The 17,418-nt window shown below is 41.4% G+C and overlaps 1 protein-coding gene across 2 annotated transcripts in view; it reads right to left on the bottom strand.

Annotated features, from left to right (window-relative positions):
- Fhos (Formin homology 2 domain containing) overlaps nucleotides 1-17,418 on the bottom strand; it is a 370,832-nt gene that overhangs the window by 339,437 nt on the left and 13,977 nt on the right. Inside the window, exons 1-3 of one of the 2 annotated variants that reach the window (XM_080274705.1) lie at nucleotides 13,467-13,505; nucleotides 6,188-6,398; nucleotides 535-3,951 (exon numbers count right to left, since the gene is read on the bottom strand). In XM_080274705.1, coding sequence (XP_080130831.1) covers nucleotides 535-3,951; nucleotides 6,188-6,398; nucleotides 13,467-13,493 — 3,655 coding nt within the window. In that variant the 5' untranslated portion in view covers nucleotides 13,494-13,505. Of the gene's footprint in view, nucleotides 1-534; nucleotides 3,952-6,187; nucleotides 6,399-13,466; nucleotides 13,506-17,418 lie in introns of those variants that run through there. The other variant, XM_080274704.1, reaches the window with a different exon arrangement.

The following is a 17,418-nucleotide window of genomic DNA, read 5'->3' as shown; positions in this document are numbered from 1 at the left end:
AAGTTACGAACAGCTGACGAATTACTTAAAACAACTGAATATACATGACTTCCAGTTCTTCATTAAGATTGTTTTCCCCCACAAGGATGATGAAGACGCAGAAAGAACTGACAGAACTGGTTAAGTACTAGAGGTATATATGTTGATGCACAAGACTAGAGCTCAAGCTATAATTCTGCGGGACAGTTGATGGAATGACTCTACCCCAAAGATGTTAAGAGGGCAATCATATGAATTACGGTACCTCTTTGTTTTCGCCTGTGAGTTATAGCCATCAGCGCTATATCTAACCCAACCAGTTCGAACTGCCTATCTATCTGAACTGAATAAAGTCTTCAGCAAACAGCAAGAATACAGCTCAAAAATACGTCACTGGACTGAAGATGTTTGAGACGAAAGACAACGGAGTTCCTGGTTTAATGTAATAAGGGAAAGAAGGTTGTGAGTGAATATTTTAAACTGATATACTGAGTGGAGAAAACTGAATGAAATGGTTAAAAGAAAACAGCATGCTGCGCCAAATATAATACACACCTATGAAGAGAGAGAGATTCCTTCTTGCCCGGTCCTTCAGCGATTCCTTCTTCTGTGCCTCCCCCTCCTCCTCTTGTGTCTCTTCCTCCTCCTCCTCACCTTCTTCTTCTTCCTCCTTCTTCTCGTCTTGCTCTGGCGTTTTACTTTTCTCCTCAACTACAGGGGGAGAGTAGCCCATAAGCCTCTCCATTTCCTCAAAATCGTCCTTAATTTCAGTATTGAGAAGAGAGTCGATATCCTCCGTGAAGCTGATATATTTCGGGTTCTTCATCCTGGGCAACTCAGGACTGCTGGGCCATTCAAACCCGGCTTCTGTTTCCGCCTGTGTGTCATAAGCATCAGAGGTGTAGTTATTCTCCACATTAATGGACGCCCACCTTCGCTGCACCTCTGGGCTGCTTGGCCATTCGAAGTTGTACTCCGTATCGCCTGCATCTTCCTCTGTCTCCTCTGCCACACAAGGCATCTGTGAGGCTGTGTTTTCATCAGACCAGTTAAGTTCAGTTTCAGTCTCGCTCTCATAAGTATTTCTGAAGACAGTTCTTCTAGGCAATTCTGGGCTGCCCTCTGGCCACACAAATACCTCACTAGCCTCCCCCTGTTCTGCCTCCTCTACCTCAGCCGTAACTGGCTTTCTGGGTGTGGGTTCTGGACTTCCTGCCGGCCATTCAAAGGTGCCTAGTTCAGAGTCTTCTTGTACAGCTGGGGCTTTTCGCCGGGGCAGTTCTGGACTGCCCTCTGGCCACACGAAGGGTTCAAGATCAGGATCCACGAGAGCCTCCTGGGCGAGGTCTGCATGAGAGGTGCTTTTATTGGCACCACTCTCCTTCACGCTACTGCTGGAAGTCGCACTGGGTTCATATTTCTTGTAAAGCTTGGTAAGGTCTGACTTTGAAGCTGAACTGTCTGCTGGCCATTCAAAGGGCTCGAGATCATCATCCTGTTGTTGCTGTGAGGTGGTTGTGGTGGTGGCGGTGGTGCCAGGCAACTCAGCACCAGAGTTGGTTCTGGACACATGGTCTGCACCATCTGGACTGGTTCTTGTTCCCAACTGGGCCAGACTGGCGGCTGCATGGCTCAGACCAGACCTCGATTTCTTGATGGAGCGGGATTTTGCCAAGGAGAAGAACTGACCCTCTTCACCCTCACTGTCACTAGAGTCAGAAGTGGTGGAAGTGTCACTACTGGAGGACTGCTTGCTACGGATTCTATGAAGTCCACTGCCACTCCGTGCCACAGCCTCACCTGAACGTGTCTTGGCTGTGGAGTGGCCACTGGTGGTCCTGGTTACATCTTTCTTGGCGCCTCCTTCTCCAATGTCAATGTCAGGCCCAAGGACCAACTTTTTGTCACCAAGCAAGCTAGAGCGTGAGCTGCTTCTTGATTTCTCTGCCTCACCTAAGCTTCCACGGGAGTTGTTTCCAGACCGAGATTTAGCCAATGTGGATGACGATCCAGTGCGGGATCTCTGGCCGTCACGCGACCTCTGGGCCTCACTGGCATCCTCTGAGGAACCACGGTGCACGACACGAGGTGAGGTACGAGAGGAGGAGCGACTGACACCCTCACCACCTGATGCCGCTACATCATCTCGAGAGGCCTGACGCCGTCGGGGCCTCAGCACCACTGTCACTACTGGTACCTCAGAATCGCTGTCAGAAGAAGAAGTCGAGGACGAGGAGGATGTCTTACTAGTATGGGAGGACTGACGGAACCTTCGGAGAGATCCACTACGTCGCATAGCATCACCCTTACCCTTGGAATGTTTTCTCTCCACCTTGGACCTTGAGGAGCTTTTTTCTACTGGAGGAGGAACTGGAGGTTTATCTTCAGTCTTGCTCTCTTCATCCTCCTCGTTGCTGGACTCCTTCTCTTTCTCTTCCTGGAGACTGGGTTTAGCCACTTGCTGGGCAGTGGCTGCAGCAGCAACTCCAACCCTGGTTCTGATGGTGGATGCTGGTGGCCTTCTGCCTCTGCCATCATCCTCAGCACCACGCAGCCGACGCAATCGACGAAGTTCTTCTCTCTTTTCTTCCTGCTGACGTCGCATTGCCTCTGAGTCAACAGGACTGATGTCCATGTTTAGAACTGACTTCCTGCAGTCCTTGTTGGCCACACCACCAGCACTGGTGATGGTAGTGATTGTGGCAGTGGTGGTAGCACTGCTGAGTCCCGCCACAGAGCTGTTCATACCAGTCTTGGGCACAGCCAGCACTGGTGACGGAGGTGGCTTTGGTGATGTGGACTTGGCCCTGGAAGTCTCGTCCACACCCAGTGAAGCTCGCGTCCGAGTAGGTGATATTGCGTCTTCTCTGTCACGTTCTGCTTTTAACAACTCTGTGGAGGAGTTGGAGAAGCGAGAAGAGTACTTGAAGGAAGGTGGAGAAACCATACCAGATGCCGCACTTGTTGCTGGTTTGGTTGGCAGTGATGGCACAGAGGCCAAGTGGCGTAGTGGCCGTGAGGTGGTGGAAGAGGTTGTGGTAGTTGTGGCATGGGCTGTACTTGATACTGGAGTTGTTCCTGTCTTACTTTCCACGTCCTTTTCCTCTTCATCCGATGATTCTGCTGCTGAGCTGAAATCTGCCGGGGCTTTGTTGCTTCTGCCATTAGTCACGGCAATTGTGCTAGGTGTTGCGGTAGTGGCAGCTGTGGTGGTGGTGGTTGGAGCAGATATTCTCGAAAAGCTCCTCTGATCATCTTTTGCTGTTGTATCCTGACTCAGTCTACTGGAGGGAGTGGTGATACTGCTATAGTTATTGCTGGAAACAGTGGCAGTAGGGGTACTGGAAGCCCCATAAACTCTGCTTCTCCAACCTGACCCACTTCCAGTATCACTTCCCTGGTAACTGTTCTCCCGAGAGTAGGATGGTCTATTGGTGCCCGCCTCAGTATCCCTCAGGTAACTATTACTTCGTGTATAGCTGCTGTATCTGCTGCCCGACCCAGAGCCGTACCCAGATGCATAACCAGACCTGCTGGCATCGGAGCCGTAACCGGACTTTGCATCCGACGTGTATCCGGACGTCGGTCGATCGAAAGAGGACAATCGCGAGGTGTAGCTGGAGGTGGTGTTGGAAGGATTGTAGCTGTTGGCAGTGGTGGTAGGGGTAGTGGGGGTGGTGGGGGTGGGTCTTGAGCGCATTGTGGAACTGGTGTCACCGTACTTGGAGGCATAGGATGACAAATTCGAGGTGGTACTACTGGTGGTCTTGTTACTGTCTCCGTATCGTGATGACAATCCCGGGGTGGTAATATTGGTACTTTTGCTGCTATCTCCATATCTTGATGACAGTCCCGAGGTGGTATTACTAGTACCAGTGTCGCCGTATCGCGATGATACTCCTGGGGTGGTGTTTGTGGTACTCTTGCTGCTGGTGTCACCATATCGCGAGGTGGAGCCATATCGGTCAGAACCTGTGAAAATAAGAATATATTACAATACAGGCCTTAAGTGTTTGGGGTAACTATCAATTAAGTTTATTATGCACTGCTGAAACATTAATAAGAGAACAAATGCTATATCCTGTGCAACGCACTTTTACTTATCTGAATTAAGTTAGGCTTATTCACTGCTCTGAGTGAGACGATAGAATAATACCAATATACTGTATATGTCACCAACGCATGGATTTACATGAAACTCCATACTTGCACACCTTAGTCTGCCAGATAAGTAAGTTACCTAGAAACTTCTCAACAACTTAATTTAAAGAAACATCCACGCCAAATGGAATGCCCCTTTCCCGCTGACGTCACAACGTGGTGCTGACTGGGAATAGTTCTGCTACTGCACTGGCGAAGTCATGGTGTACTTGTACATGAGTGTGTATTCATATATTTCTAATTATTGATATTTTCACGTCGGGCCACCTTATGAGGAAAATATTTGAACACGAGCCTCGCACACTCAGAGACTTGATAACATTACTAGTGTGACGCTAGCCATCCCTGAGAATATATTACACCGAACCATCACTAGTATGGAACACATAATTAGGTGACTGTTAACTGCTGAAGGAGATTACTTCCAATATGAGGTTATAGAAGTACCAAACATCATTCAACCGCTTCAATCAGGTGAAGTATTTTTTATATTTTAATATCTCCAGACGGTTTACTTCCATTTAGAGGAGACTTACTGAGCTGAAGGAGTTAGGTGCAGCCTTACTGAACCCCTTCTCTACTACAGACTCTTCCCTACGCTATACAAAATCCTCTGAGGGGAACCTCAACACGAAACATACGTCCTTGCGCTGAAGGGGCCGTCTGTTCATTATTAATGACGTAAATACAGGCATTATTCTGCGGCCTTAGAGACTAGTAATGAATCATCCTGTAGTACTAGCTCACTTTATTCTCCCTTTAGAAAAAATTATACATCATGCTTCCATACATACACCTTATACAATACATAAAACAAATATCTTTCAAATCTTCTTTGAATGAGTCGACCAATACATCTCCTAATTATTCGCTCTTTAGAAAACATTATGCATCATACTCCCATACATACACTTTATAATATACACAAAACAAATAACTCTCATATCTTTTCTAAACCAGTCGGCCAACACCTATTCTATAAGCCTGATACTCTCAACTGTTTATAACCCAAATCCCTTCAATGGAAATCTGATTCAAATCTCACTCTTGCTCACCTGTAGTGGACGGACAGGGTGGCTCCCCCAAAAATGTGTGCAAATTTTCGGGTTATTCTTGGAAAATTTTTAATTAATAAATGCTATATGAACATAAGGTCTACGCAGCAATGATTACTGATGACATGGGTTAAAAAAAAAAAAAAAAGTTTTAAAATTCATCAATAAGGTCATCAGGAACTGTAGCTTCGTGATGGCTGACAAGTAACCTATACTGATATTGTACTTTTTACTATCAGACTAAAAGCAGCGTTAACAATCAGGTGAAATTTGGCACAATTTTCTTGAAACACCCTGTACAACTCCCTATAAACTAATGTCTTGCTCATCCCCAGCCCCATTACACACTCAGTAACTACTTCACTACAATGACGTATTTTGTGTTATAATCTAACTGATTCCTGACGTTTCTCTTCAACTATGGAGAGACTTTTCCTACTTGAGGTGAGATTTAGCCTTAGTTACCTCGTCAGCTCTTTAAGCACTGCGGTGCTCTCCTAAACTGAATAAAATCTGTCAGCAAAAAAAAAAAATAATAATAATAATAATAATAATAAAATGAAATAGTAGAGCTGAAGGGCTTGATTCTGCCTATCTCACCTATTCACGTTTCTTGTCTTTCATTCTTACTACCCTAAGCGATTTTCTTCATATTATGAGTTAATTTCTGAACAGGTGATACATACCGCATTCCTCAACACACCTTTTAATATCGTGTATCAGCAGCTGGAATAAAGCTAGAATTACGTTCACTGGTTGACGGATCTGATTGTCAGAGGCAGGTTCTCGTAACTGACCAGCAACAGATAATACGAAAGGAAACATCTCGTCAGACTGAAGTGATATCATCCTTTTCCTTCACCTATCTATCCTTCAATCCATCCAACACTCTATCTCTCTGTCTATATCAATATCCATCCATCAATCTATCTAACTCTCCACCTACCTATTAATCAGCCTATCTATCCATCTACCTATGCATCTCCCCGCACCTGTAGCTGAGCCATATCCTCCTCTGGTCCCCGCATCCGATCCATATCCTGAAGCGAGCCTCTCCTGTGCGGCTGAGAGATCCCTGGTGACTGCTGCTCGGTAGGACACAGTAGGTACCCCTGATGTCCCGCTGTCCTTCCTGCTGCTGCTGGTGGTACTGCTGGCGCCCAGGGACCCGTACCGACTGCTGCCATACGACGGACTGCTTAGCTATGAAAGGCAAAGGAGATGAAGTTAGATTTTTGGTAGGTTAAGGGGATGAAGTTAGATATTTGGTAGGTTAAGGAGATGAAGTTAGATTTTTGGTAGGTTAAGGAGATGAAGTTAGATTATTGGTGGGTTAAGGAGATGAAGTTAGATATTTGGTAGGTTAAGGGGATGAAGTTAGATATTTGGTAGGTTAAGGGGATGAAGTTAGATTTTTGGTAGGTTAAGGGGATGAAGTTAGATATTTGGTAGGTTAAGGGGATGAAGTTTGATTTTTGGTGGGTTAAGGGGATAGATTTTTGGTGGGTTAAGGGGATGAAGTTAGATATTTGGTGGGTTAAGGGGATGAAGTTTGATTTTTGGTGGGTTAAGGGGATAGATTTTTGGTGGGTTAAGGGGATGAAGTTAGATATTTGGTAGGTTAAGGGGATGAAGTTTGATTTTTGGTGGGTTAAGGGGATAGATTTTTGGTGGGTTAAGGGGATGAAGTTAGATTTTTGGTAGGTTAAGGGCATGAAGTTAGATTTTTGGTAGGTTAAGGGCATGAAGTTAGATTTTTGGTAGGTTCAGGAGATGAAGTTAGATTTTTGGTAGGTTAAGGAGATGGCGATTAAATTTTTAGATGATATGAGACTAGAGATAACAATCAGATATTTAGGTGATGGGATACGACTAGACTTTTGGTAGATTAAGGTGATAGCGATTTTGGGGGAGGCGGTGGCTCAATCGGTAGAGAGTTGGTCTGCAGTCCTAACGGACCCGGGTTCAAATCCCGCTGGGGCAGGGAACAGTTTAAGGATTTGAATTTCATAAATATCAGACTTTACTGATCTACAAGAAGACCCGCCGACATGTCGTAAAAATACCCCCGCTAATACCAATACACCAGTCCTGTATGAGACAGCCCTAGCATGTATTCAGTATGGACGGTGGGTGTTAGCGCCGAAGTGGTGACATGTAGAGGTGTGCGGTACATAGGAGGACTACTGGGCCCTGAAAGCAAGCTGTGAAGCCTATGCCCAGAGTCGGTCACATAAAAAAAAAAAAAAAAAAAAAAAAAGATGGGATGATTAGATTTTTGGTACAGTAGTTACAGGAGACAACGATTAGATTTTTAGCAGATGCAGGAGATGGATAGAAGAGATGAGTATGCAGGTACGTAGGAATTAAGAGATAAGAAATGTCAGGAGGAGATGGGCATAAATATCTATACCGATATTTAGAAATTTAATAGATAATGATTACGATTTTTATTTGGTGTAAGAGATAAGTAAAAAAAAATTAAGTATGCTGAAAGGTACAAATTTTAGACAGAAAGAATTGGCTGTATGGTAGATAAGGGATTAGTTGTATGGAAGATGATGGATTAGCTGTATGGTAGATAAAGGATTAACTGTATGGTAGATAAGGGATTAGTTGTATGGAAGATGATGGATTAGCTGTATGGTAGATAATGGATTAGCTGTATGGTAGATAGAGGATTAGCTGTATGGTAAAGAATTAGCTTTATGGTAGATAGAGGATTAGCTGTATGGTAGATAAGGGATTAGCTGTATGGTAGATAACGGATTAGCTGTATGGCAGATAAGGGATTAGCTGTATGGTAGATAAAGGATTAGCTGTATGGCAGATAAGGGATTAGCTGTACGGTAGATAAGGGATTAGCTGTATGGTAGATAAGGGATTAGCTGTATGGTAGATGTAGAAGAAGGGCAGTAAAGATATCTATTTCCATGTGCATAAATTTAATAGACAGAGGATTATATTTTTAACAACTGTAGGAGATGGACAAAAAAATAAATAAATGAATAAATTATGCCAGTTCGTAGAAATATTATGGACAAAAGATTAGAATTTTGGAAGGTGCAGAAGATGGCCGTGACAGAAACTATACCGATTCTTAGAAATTAAAGATAAAGGAGAAATTACATAGATAAAATAGGAATGAATATGATAAAAAGAGAAGGAAAACGCAGGAAAAATTAAACTGATAAAGGAGAAATTAAACTGATAAAGGATAAATTAAATAGATATGGGATAAATTAAACAAATAAAGGAGAAATGAAATAGATAAAGAAGAAATTAAATACAGGAGAAATTAAATAAAGAAGAAATTAAATACAGGAGAAATTAAATAAAGAAGAAATTAAATACAGGAGAAATTAAATAAAGACGAAATTAAATACAGGAGAAATTAAATAAAGAAGAAATTAAATACAGGAGAAATAAAATAAAGAAGAATATAATACAGGAGAAAATAAATAAAGAAGAAATTAAATACAGGAGAAATTAAATAAAGACGAAATTAAATACAAGAGAAATTAAATTGACAAGAGAGAAATTAAATACAGGAGAAATTAAATAGATAAAGGAGAAATTAAATAAAGAAGAAAATATATACAGGAAAAATTAAATAGATAAAGGAGAAATTAAACAGATACACGAGAAATTAAATAGATAAAGGAGAAATTAAACAGAAAAAGGATTAGATTTTTGGTAGGTGAAGGTGAAAAAGAGAAACAGTAAGATAAAATACATTGGCACGTTGATTTTTTTATAGATAAAGGATTACATTTTGGGAAGGAGAAAATTATAAAGCAAAAAGGATGCGGTGACCAGAAACTAAATAGATAGGAATAGGAAGAAGCACTGAGTATTAAGTAAAGCAGGAGATACCACAAAAGCTGAGCATAATTTTCGTCGAGGGTGAACACGGAAACTAAGTATAGACAAAGTAAATGCATGAGACAGCCACAAAAATATCATATAATTTAATCGGATGCAAGAGATAGATACAAAAATTGCGTTTAAAGTTGGTTAATACAGGAGTCAGAAAGGCTAGATACAAGAAATTCATTAAGAAACACAAGAAATAACTATGGTAAAAATATAAACACGTATGAGCAATGATTCAACGGCCTGATTTACGTTACATGACTTAAGTATACGAATGAACGCAGCAGTTACAGAAAAGCCATGAAAGTACACGAATGAATGCAGCAGTCACAGAGATAAGCTTTGAAAGTATACGAGTGAATGCAGCAGTTACAGAAAACAGCCATGAAAGTATACGAATGAACGCAGCAGTCTCAGAAAAGCCACGAATGTATACGAATGAATGCAGCAGTCACAGAGGTTAGCCTTGAAAGTATACGAATGAATGCAGTAGTCACAGAGGTTAGCCATGAAAGTATACGGATGATTGCAGAAGCCACAGAAAATGGCCATGAAAGTATACGAATGAATGCAGCAGTTACAGAAAATGGCCATGAAAGTATACGAATGAATGCAGCAGTCACAGGAAACAGCTAGGAATGTTAGGAAAAAAAAAAAATCAGTAAATACGGAAGATAGCTACCAGAGTTTATGAAGTTCAGTAAACATACAAGTTAAATTTACGTCTGAATTCAATAAACAAAACAAACCGAGGTAGGTCAGACATAAGTTCAGTACACAATGTAGGTACCTCTGGGTGAAGTACAATTATGAAATCGGTAGAAATAGCTAGATAAATAAGTTGAAATTCACCAGACAGAAGAACCAGCTGCTTCAGTGTATATTCAAAGGTACTGAGCAGGAGACAACTTAAAGTAACATACATTGAAGGTAAAATAAATACTGGTAGGGTCTAAAGGAGATAAGTAAGCATACGATATAAGTAGAAATGAGGTAGAAAAAAAAATGCTGTAAAAGTAGAAATGCGGTAGAAGTAGACATGCGGTAAAAGTAGACATGCGGTAGAAGTAGATATGTGGTAGAAGAAGAAATGCGGTAGAAGTAGAAATGTGGTAGAAGTAGAAATGTGGTAGAAGTAGAAATGTGGTAGAAGTAGAAATATGGTAGAAGTAGAAATGTGGTAGAAGTAGAAATGTGGTAGAAGTAGTAATGTGGTAGAAGTAGAAATGTGGTAGAAAACAATACGATGAACTGACTGGCTAGGGAAAAAATGAGTCTATTGTAACTCGTGTGTGGATTCTGTAACTATTTTACTTATAAAGACATTAGAAAGTACCGTAAGTATTCAGAAGATGGAAGGGCTGAACCAATATATACATGGGAACAGTACAAATAGTATGAAGATAATATGAAAACCTTTACATACAGGAAGCACTGATATCAACACCATCACCAGCAACAACAAATAACAATAATAACAAGAACCACGAGAAAAACAGTAGCATTTCAAATATGTAAAAAGATAATACTGGTATAATAATAATAATAATAATAATTATTATTATTATTATTATTATTATTATAAAAATGATAATAGTAATAATGATAATAATAACAATAAACTACCTAACTGTGGCCAGAAAAAAAGAAATATTCAAACCCTGAGAGACTGGTATGATTTGTAGCAGACTGTCAAGAAAAGAAAGTCGTATTTAGCTCTCACGAAAGCTAGGCTTCATAATGGATAAAGAAACCTAACCACCGAGCCAGGGAGTAAAGAAAGCTGGAGTCGTATAAAGTTATCAAAGAAGCTAAGTACTGAAATAGGAAGTCAAAAAAAAGAGGCTAAACAAATTTATAACTACACGTAAATCATATAGACTGAGACAAGCTGTAATACGTGTCATATATTCCTCCAAACGCCATCCTGCTCCATGATTTCAGTAAGAGTCATGCAGCACAGCCAAGAACATGAACAGCGAGCAGCCGCCAGAGAAAGAAAACAAAAACAAGAACAAAAACAAAACATATTCATCCTCACCCCACACTGCCTCTTTTCGCTTCACATGTAAACATCACATTCCTTCCCGTATTTTACTTCGCTCAAACCTCAATAAACAAGTATGGTAAGAAGCAGCCGAGACTCAAGTCCTCGCCAAACACTGTTATTTCGCTAAGTCAGTTATAAAAAAACAAATCTTAATCCTTTTTCGTAATTTAGCCTAGTCCAGAACAGTAAACAAGTCCGGTACGTGCAGTGGTAAACAAACAAGGTAGGTACGGTCAATACCCTAAGTACGAGACAGGAATGCAAAATTATACACCGTACGTCCTTAACCCTAGATAGGTAATGTGAGGTCTCAGAGACCCCAGTTCCCGAAATTTGATTTTAAAAAATATGAGCATAAGGTCTACAGATCTGTCCGTCTCATTACCTTCCTGCCTAGTGATGCTCTTCATGGGGATGATGGGGTCATAGCTGTACCTGGCTCTGATTTTGCTCTATAGAGCCATTGGGGTATGTTAGACCCCAGATTACCTATAATGTAACCTCAGTTGAGCCCTCTTATGATTTTTTTTATTTCAATTTGCTATCTTTCTCCTTTTGTATACAGAAGGTCCCAACATCGGTCTACTGCAGGCCACCCAAGGAATCATGATATTACTTTTCAATTTCGCAAGATTTAAGTTTAAAATTTTTATACCTAAAATTTAACCATTTTTGTATAAACTTTAAAAAAATATATATTTTTTCAATTAAACTTTATTTTTTCTGGCCCTATTTACAGATAAGGGGTTGAATTATTTGTGTATTGAAGCATTTTGAATATCTCAAACGGAAGTTTTTTTTTTTTCCGTGGGGTCTGTCAGACCCCACGTTACCTAATATAGTAACAAAATCAAGATTACCTTACAAGGGTTAACACCATCTAACTCATCACTTATTTCATAGTTTATTCTTGCTATTTTCAGTGAGTTTATCTGAGTTGGGAAAAGGCCTCTCGTCGTGGAAGGATTAATGAAGGCTGTATCTAACCTTAATTCGACAGATCTCTCTAAAGTGGAATGAAATCATCTGGTAGAAGCAAGAATTAAAAAAAAAAAAAGTGGCCCGATTGAAGAGGTAGAAAGTCCGTAAGATCTCCAATAGTACTAGGGAAGGGAAAGGAATATCAATAATCTTCCCTGGAAATATCAGTCACGGTTTAATTTTAGTTGACAACATCTCTTTATACAGCTGAGGAGTTGGGTTATTTTCAGACCAAGCAAATAAGTATCAGTGGGCGTGACTATTATTATGGATGACCACCAAAACACCTCTCTCTCTCTCTCTCTCTCCCCAGTCTGCCTTTTCCTTCTCGTATTCCTAAACCAGCGAAAAATAAATAAATATTCCTACTACTGCCAGACGATTTTATTTGGCTTAGGAGAGCTATAGGGTTAAATGATGGTCATATCTACCCAACTCTGTTTAAAAGTCTTTCTAAAAAAAAAAAAAAAAAAAAAAAAAGTCTGGACAAAAAAGCGAAAAAGATACATCGTTGTTATGAGATTTAAGGGTGTCCACCGCAACACATCTACTCTCTTCATTCTTCTTCACTCTTGTGTTTCTTGTTTATTTTTCCACGGCACAACACTGATCATTTATTTTCCCTGCCGGTCCTGCCATAACATCAATAACTTAAGCATGCGTTGGTTGGCAGCCCTCCAAGCAAGGACCATATGTGCTACCAGGGCTTAGATCATCCACGCTTAAGATTACCGTTTCACTGGGTGTCATATTTGCACATCTGGAATAAGTCTGAAAAAATATGGAGGTCTGTTCCTTTTTTTAACGTCATCTGAGACAAGTTGCAATATAAGAGTAGGAGAAAATTACATACACACACACACACACACACACACACACACACACACACACACACACACACACAATCTTCCCATGTGGTCTGGGTTGTCCCTCCCCCTCCCTTTTTTTTTTTCCCCTACATCACTTGAACATCAGCAAATAAGTGAACTTTTACTTTTCAAAATAAAACTTCCGTAAGTGTTCTGGGTCTAGTTTCTTTTATTAGTGTTTTTCCCTTAATATCTGAATACCAACAGGTCGTAATATATGAATAAGTAAAATTTTACAACAGTGGAGCTGTGAACTACTACAAAATACTTTAAAATGCTCATTTGGTAGAGTTTTTTGCGGGGAAAACTTCACTGTATTATCGTCAGTGCAGCCACCACTATCAATCACACTAATTAAAATCATCACCACTACCGCCACCGTTACCACAACAATTACCACCATAACCATCATCATTAATTATCAAGTACATCCTTTGTTTAATTAACACATAAAATTCCTGGTATATACCGATCACCACTATATTTAGCACTCACACTGTCCCACGCCTCTTGAGCTACCATCCTGCCCACACCACAGCCTGCTACTGACTAACATTATTACTCTGACTATTAGGTTATATATATGATCCAATGTCTTAACTCTCCCCCATCCCCACGCCTCTTTTTGGCGTGTCTTCCCCCTTCCCCTCCCTCCCTCCTTTCCTCTTTGTGGCTTGTCCCTTCCTCTATTTTCTGTCTTCTTATATTCTATCTCTCTTCTTTCTTATTTCCATGCAATCTTCCTCTCTTTCTGTACTTTATATTGAGCCACTTTTCCTTTCCCCTCCTTCAATTCGCTGTTTAGATTCGTAATATTCCAAGTGTCTCGCTATACCTATTCTTTCTCATTTTTGTACATTATTCTTCCCATTTCTCCTCTCCTTTGCCATTCCCTCATTTCACTTTCCTTTTCTGCTCTTCTCTTCCCCATTCTCCTTCCATTTCTTTCTCTCATCTCGTTCTCTCCTCTTAACCTACATTCACCTCTCGTTTCTGTTGTATTTTCTGATGTTCTCACTGTCCTCTCATTCTCCTTCCCACAGCGCTGCCAATCTCTCTTCTTCACTGTCTTCCTTTATTCCTTCTTCGCTTTCCTTTCCCTTCTGCAATCTTATTCTGTTTTTCTCCCTTAAATCCTGTCCACCCTGATCCCCTCCTTCCCTACCCACCCTCCCTCCTTCCTGACACTTTGCCTCCACATGTTTATCCGTCGTAAATTCCTCTGTCTCATCAATGCGTCTGGAACTTTTTCGTCCTTATAACTGATCGACTCTCTCTCTCTCTCTCTCTCTATCTCTCTCTCTCTCTCTCATATTTACTCCCCCTTCATTCCTCACAAGTCATTCTTACGTACTCTCCAACCTCCCCATTTAAAACCTTCTCCCCTCATCACCGCTCCCCCTACCTCCCCACTCCCCTATTCTTCGCCCTTCCTCTCCCTCCCTCTCGCCTTCCTCCCCACTAAGTCACCTGCTCTCTTTATCTCTCAAATTAATCTATTACCCTGTCCTCTACCTCCTTCATTACCTCTCTCTCTCTCTCTCTCTCTCTCTCTCTCTCTTACTAGTTTCATCACTAAACTCTCTACTGTGGCGTATCCTAATGTTGAATAAAGATGTACTACTAGTCAATAAAGAATATCCACGTAATAAAGACATTGTGGTGTGCATATTAAAGCAACCCTGCCTCATAGTGCTTCCCCGTAACTATCTGATATCTCTCTCTCTCTTTTCTTCCCCTCCCACTGCCCCATCTTATGTTTTATCATATCCGGTTCTCTCTCTCTCTCTCTCCTTCGGCATTTTTCCTATCGCTCTCTCTCCATCCCCTCTCCTCCTCCTACAAAATTTTCTCCACTTTTCTTTCTATCTTCGCCATCAACTTTTACTCTTCTCCCTATCGTTTCATCTCCGAGCTCTCTCTCCCTCCAGCATTCTCTCCATCTTCCTTTCGCTCTCCTCGTCATCTCCACACTTCACTATCCCTTCGAAAACCTCTCCACCTGTCCTTATCATTTTCCTCTAACGCTTTATCTCCCTATTCTCCCTCCTCCCTACTTCCGCTATCTTCTCCTTCCTCCACATCCCCCTTTCCTTATTCTCCCTTCCTAGCAAACCCTTTCTCTCTCCATCTTTGCGTTCTTCCAATATACGTGTTTCTTTCCTGTCCTTATATCCTCCGTTATTCTGTCTCTGCATCTCCCTCCCTTCTCCCAAAATCTTGTCCATCTTCCCTATGCAGTTCTCTTTATTTCCTTCCACTTCTCTCCTCTCCCACAATCATCTATCCCTCTTCTCCTTCTCTCCCAAGTTTCCCCATACCTCTGCCCTCCTTCTCTCCAAAATTCTCTCCACCTCTGGCCTCCCACTCGTGTTGGCAGTGATGCTGGGGTGCGTCACTGGGGGCCTGATGCAGAACACAACAAATAGCACCTGACGCCATTACGCTACACACCCAGCCACAGCTTCTAGAACACACACAAACACACATACACACACACACACACACACACACACACACACACACGCACGCACACGCACACGCACACACACACACACACATACTGTGTGTGTATATATATATATATATATATATATATATATATATATATATACAAACATACGCCACTCTCTCATCTTTTGTATCCTATCCTCCCTTTCTCCTTCCCAAAATGTCTCGGTTCCCGTCTCTCAGCTCCGCCTCTTTTCTTCGTTAATTTTATTTCTTGAATCTCAAAATGAAAACTTTCAACTATACACTGTATATAATGACGTCATTACACCCCGGGTGCCAGCATCTAGAACACACAAACCATCACCGCGACATAAACACATAAGGGACGACAAAATTAGAACCCCTCTGAGACCCCTAGCCACTCGCTCTTTCCTTACACCTTTGGCCGAATTACAAGTTTTGCATTCAGTTTTCTGATTAACGACAGACGATGTTATTTAGCTCGTTGCAACTCACCCCATTTGATTGGTGTCGTGGCAGAGAAATTAGGTCCCTGAATACTGTTCCTTGTAACGCCAGACTGTATTATTTAGCTGCAAAGAACCCAACACATCAGAGGGTTAACTCCTATTTCTCCTCTCCTACTGTATTCACTGACTGGTACAAACAAAGCATCCAAGGTTTAAATGCCAACCCGCCATTACCTTCCGAGGCCAGCTTCTAAAACACACAAACACCCCGACACACACACACACACACACACACACACACACACACACACACACACACACACACACACACACGGTAGGGCAAGATTACACCCTTCCTAGAGCCCCTTTCAGCTTTGGTCCACTGGAGATGATCCGTAAACTTTTTTTTTTTTTTTACCAAACCTCTAACGTTTTTCATGCTACAGAACTCACCGCAATCACCGACACTTTTCAGTTACTTATATAAATAAATACTTCAATAAATAAATAAATAGGAAGAGAAAATATCGAAGTCTTAGCATGTTCGCTACTACAACTCCGAAGTGAACATCAGAACACATACAGGATGCCAACATTCCAACAAACACAGGCCTCTATACAGCACTGGGAACGGAATATTTCACTCCCTCTATTTATTAACCTGCCTTTTTCTCTCCACCCCTTTATGCCATGGTCGTAAAAACCACCTCCAAGCCTTGTACTGTATCCCAGCTTACTTTGACCTGCAAAAAATGAAGTACAGCGGCATTTCCAAGTTTCACTACACACGAACGCTTTTTTACTGCACACTTGATTCTGGAACAAGCAAAAACATCTTCATTCTCCAGGTTTTGGCAAAACTGTGCAGCTGATTAAAGTTTCATTTAGAGGAAGTAGGATGTACAGGTGTTAACTATGCTGATGTGTGGGTGTCAGGCTTCGCTATGCACGCTCCTAGAAAAAGAAAAAGAAGAAAAGAAAAAAAAAAGAGCATTTCAGAAGTAATGTTCTTCTAGGGTCAGATTCATAATTTACCTCTAGCGTCAAATTCTGAACGATCCTCGGAGACATACATTCCCAGAGGCTGACACAAAACAGAAGTAAGATAAAAGAAAAAGTAAAGTTAAGGACCTAAAACAATGCATTGTTATGGATACAGGTACAGTGTAAGGCAATTCTGGGTCGTAATTACTACTAAAACGGTTCTTTGCAGTGCCAGTACTGTAGTGCCAGTACCAATTGAATACTAAAAGTGATAATAATTAATGTGGAAGTTGGCGAGAAGGGAGGTTGGTGGGAGGAAAGGTGAGTGAGCGATTAAGTAGGTGAAGGTGACCACATAAGACTGAGGTGACATGCACTTGAGATGACTGGCTCCACGTCTAGCTGCTGACCTCTGCCACTATAAACACTATATGACAGCCCTCACCAACACTCTGACTGACACTCATAATAGCTGCCTGTATTAGTGAAACGATAATTACCGGTATGCACTGGTCCTGGACATACACATCATTTACACG

The sequence above is a fragment of the Coenobita brevimanus genome, chromosome 59 (genome assembly GCF_032717465.1).
Source record: "Coenobita brevimanus isolate Jiangsu-jjx chromosome 59, ASM3271746v2, whole genome shotgun sequence".
NCBI classification, from domain to species: domain Eukaryota; kingdom Metazoa; phylum Arthropoda; class Malacostraca; order Decapoda; family Coenobitidae; genus Coenobita; species Coenobita brevimanus.
Note: the sequence above shows the minus strand (reverse complement) of the source record. Positions and strands in the feature narration are given on the sequence as shown.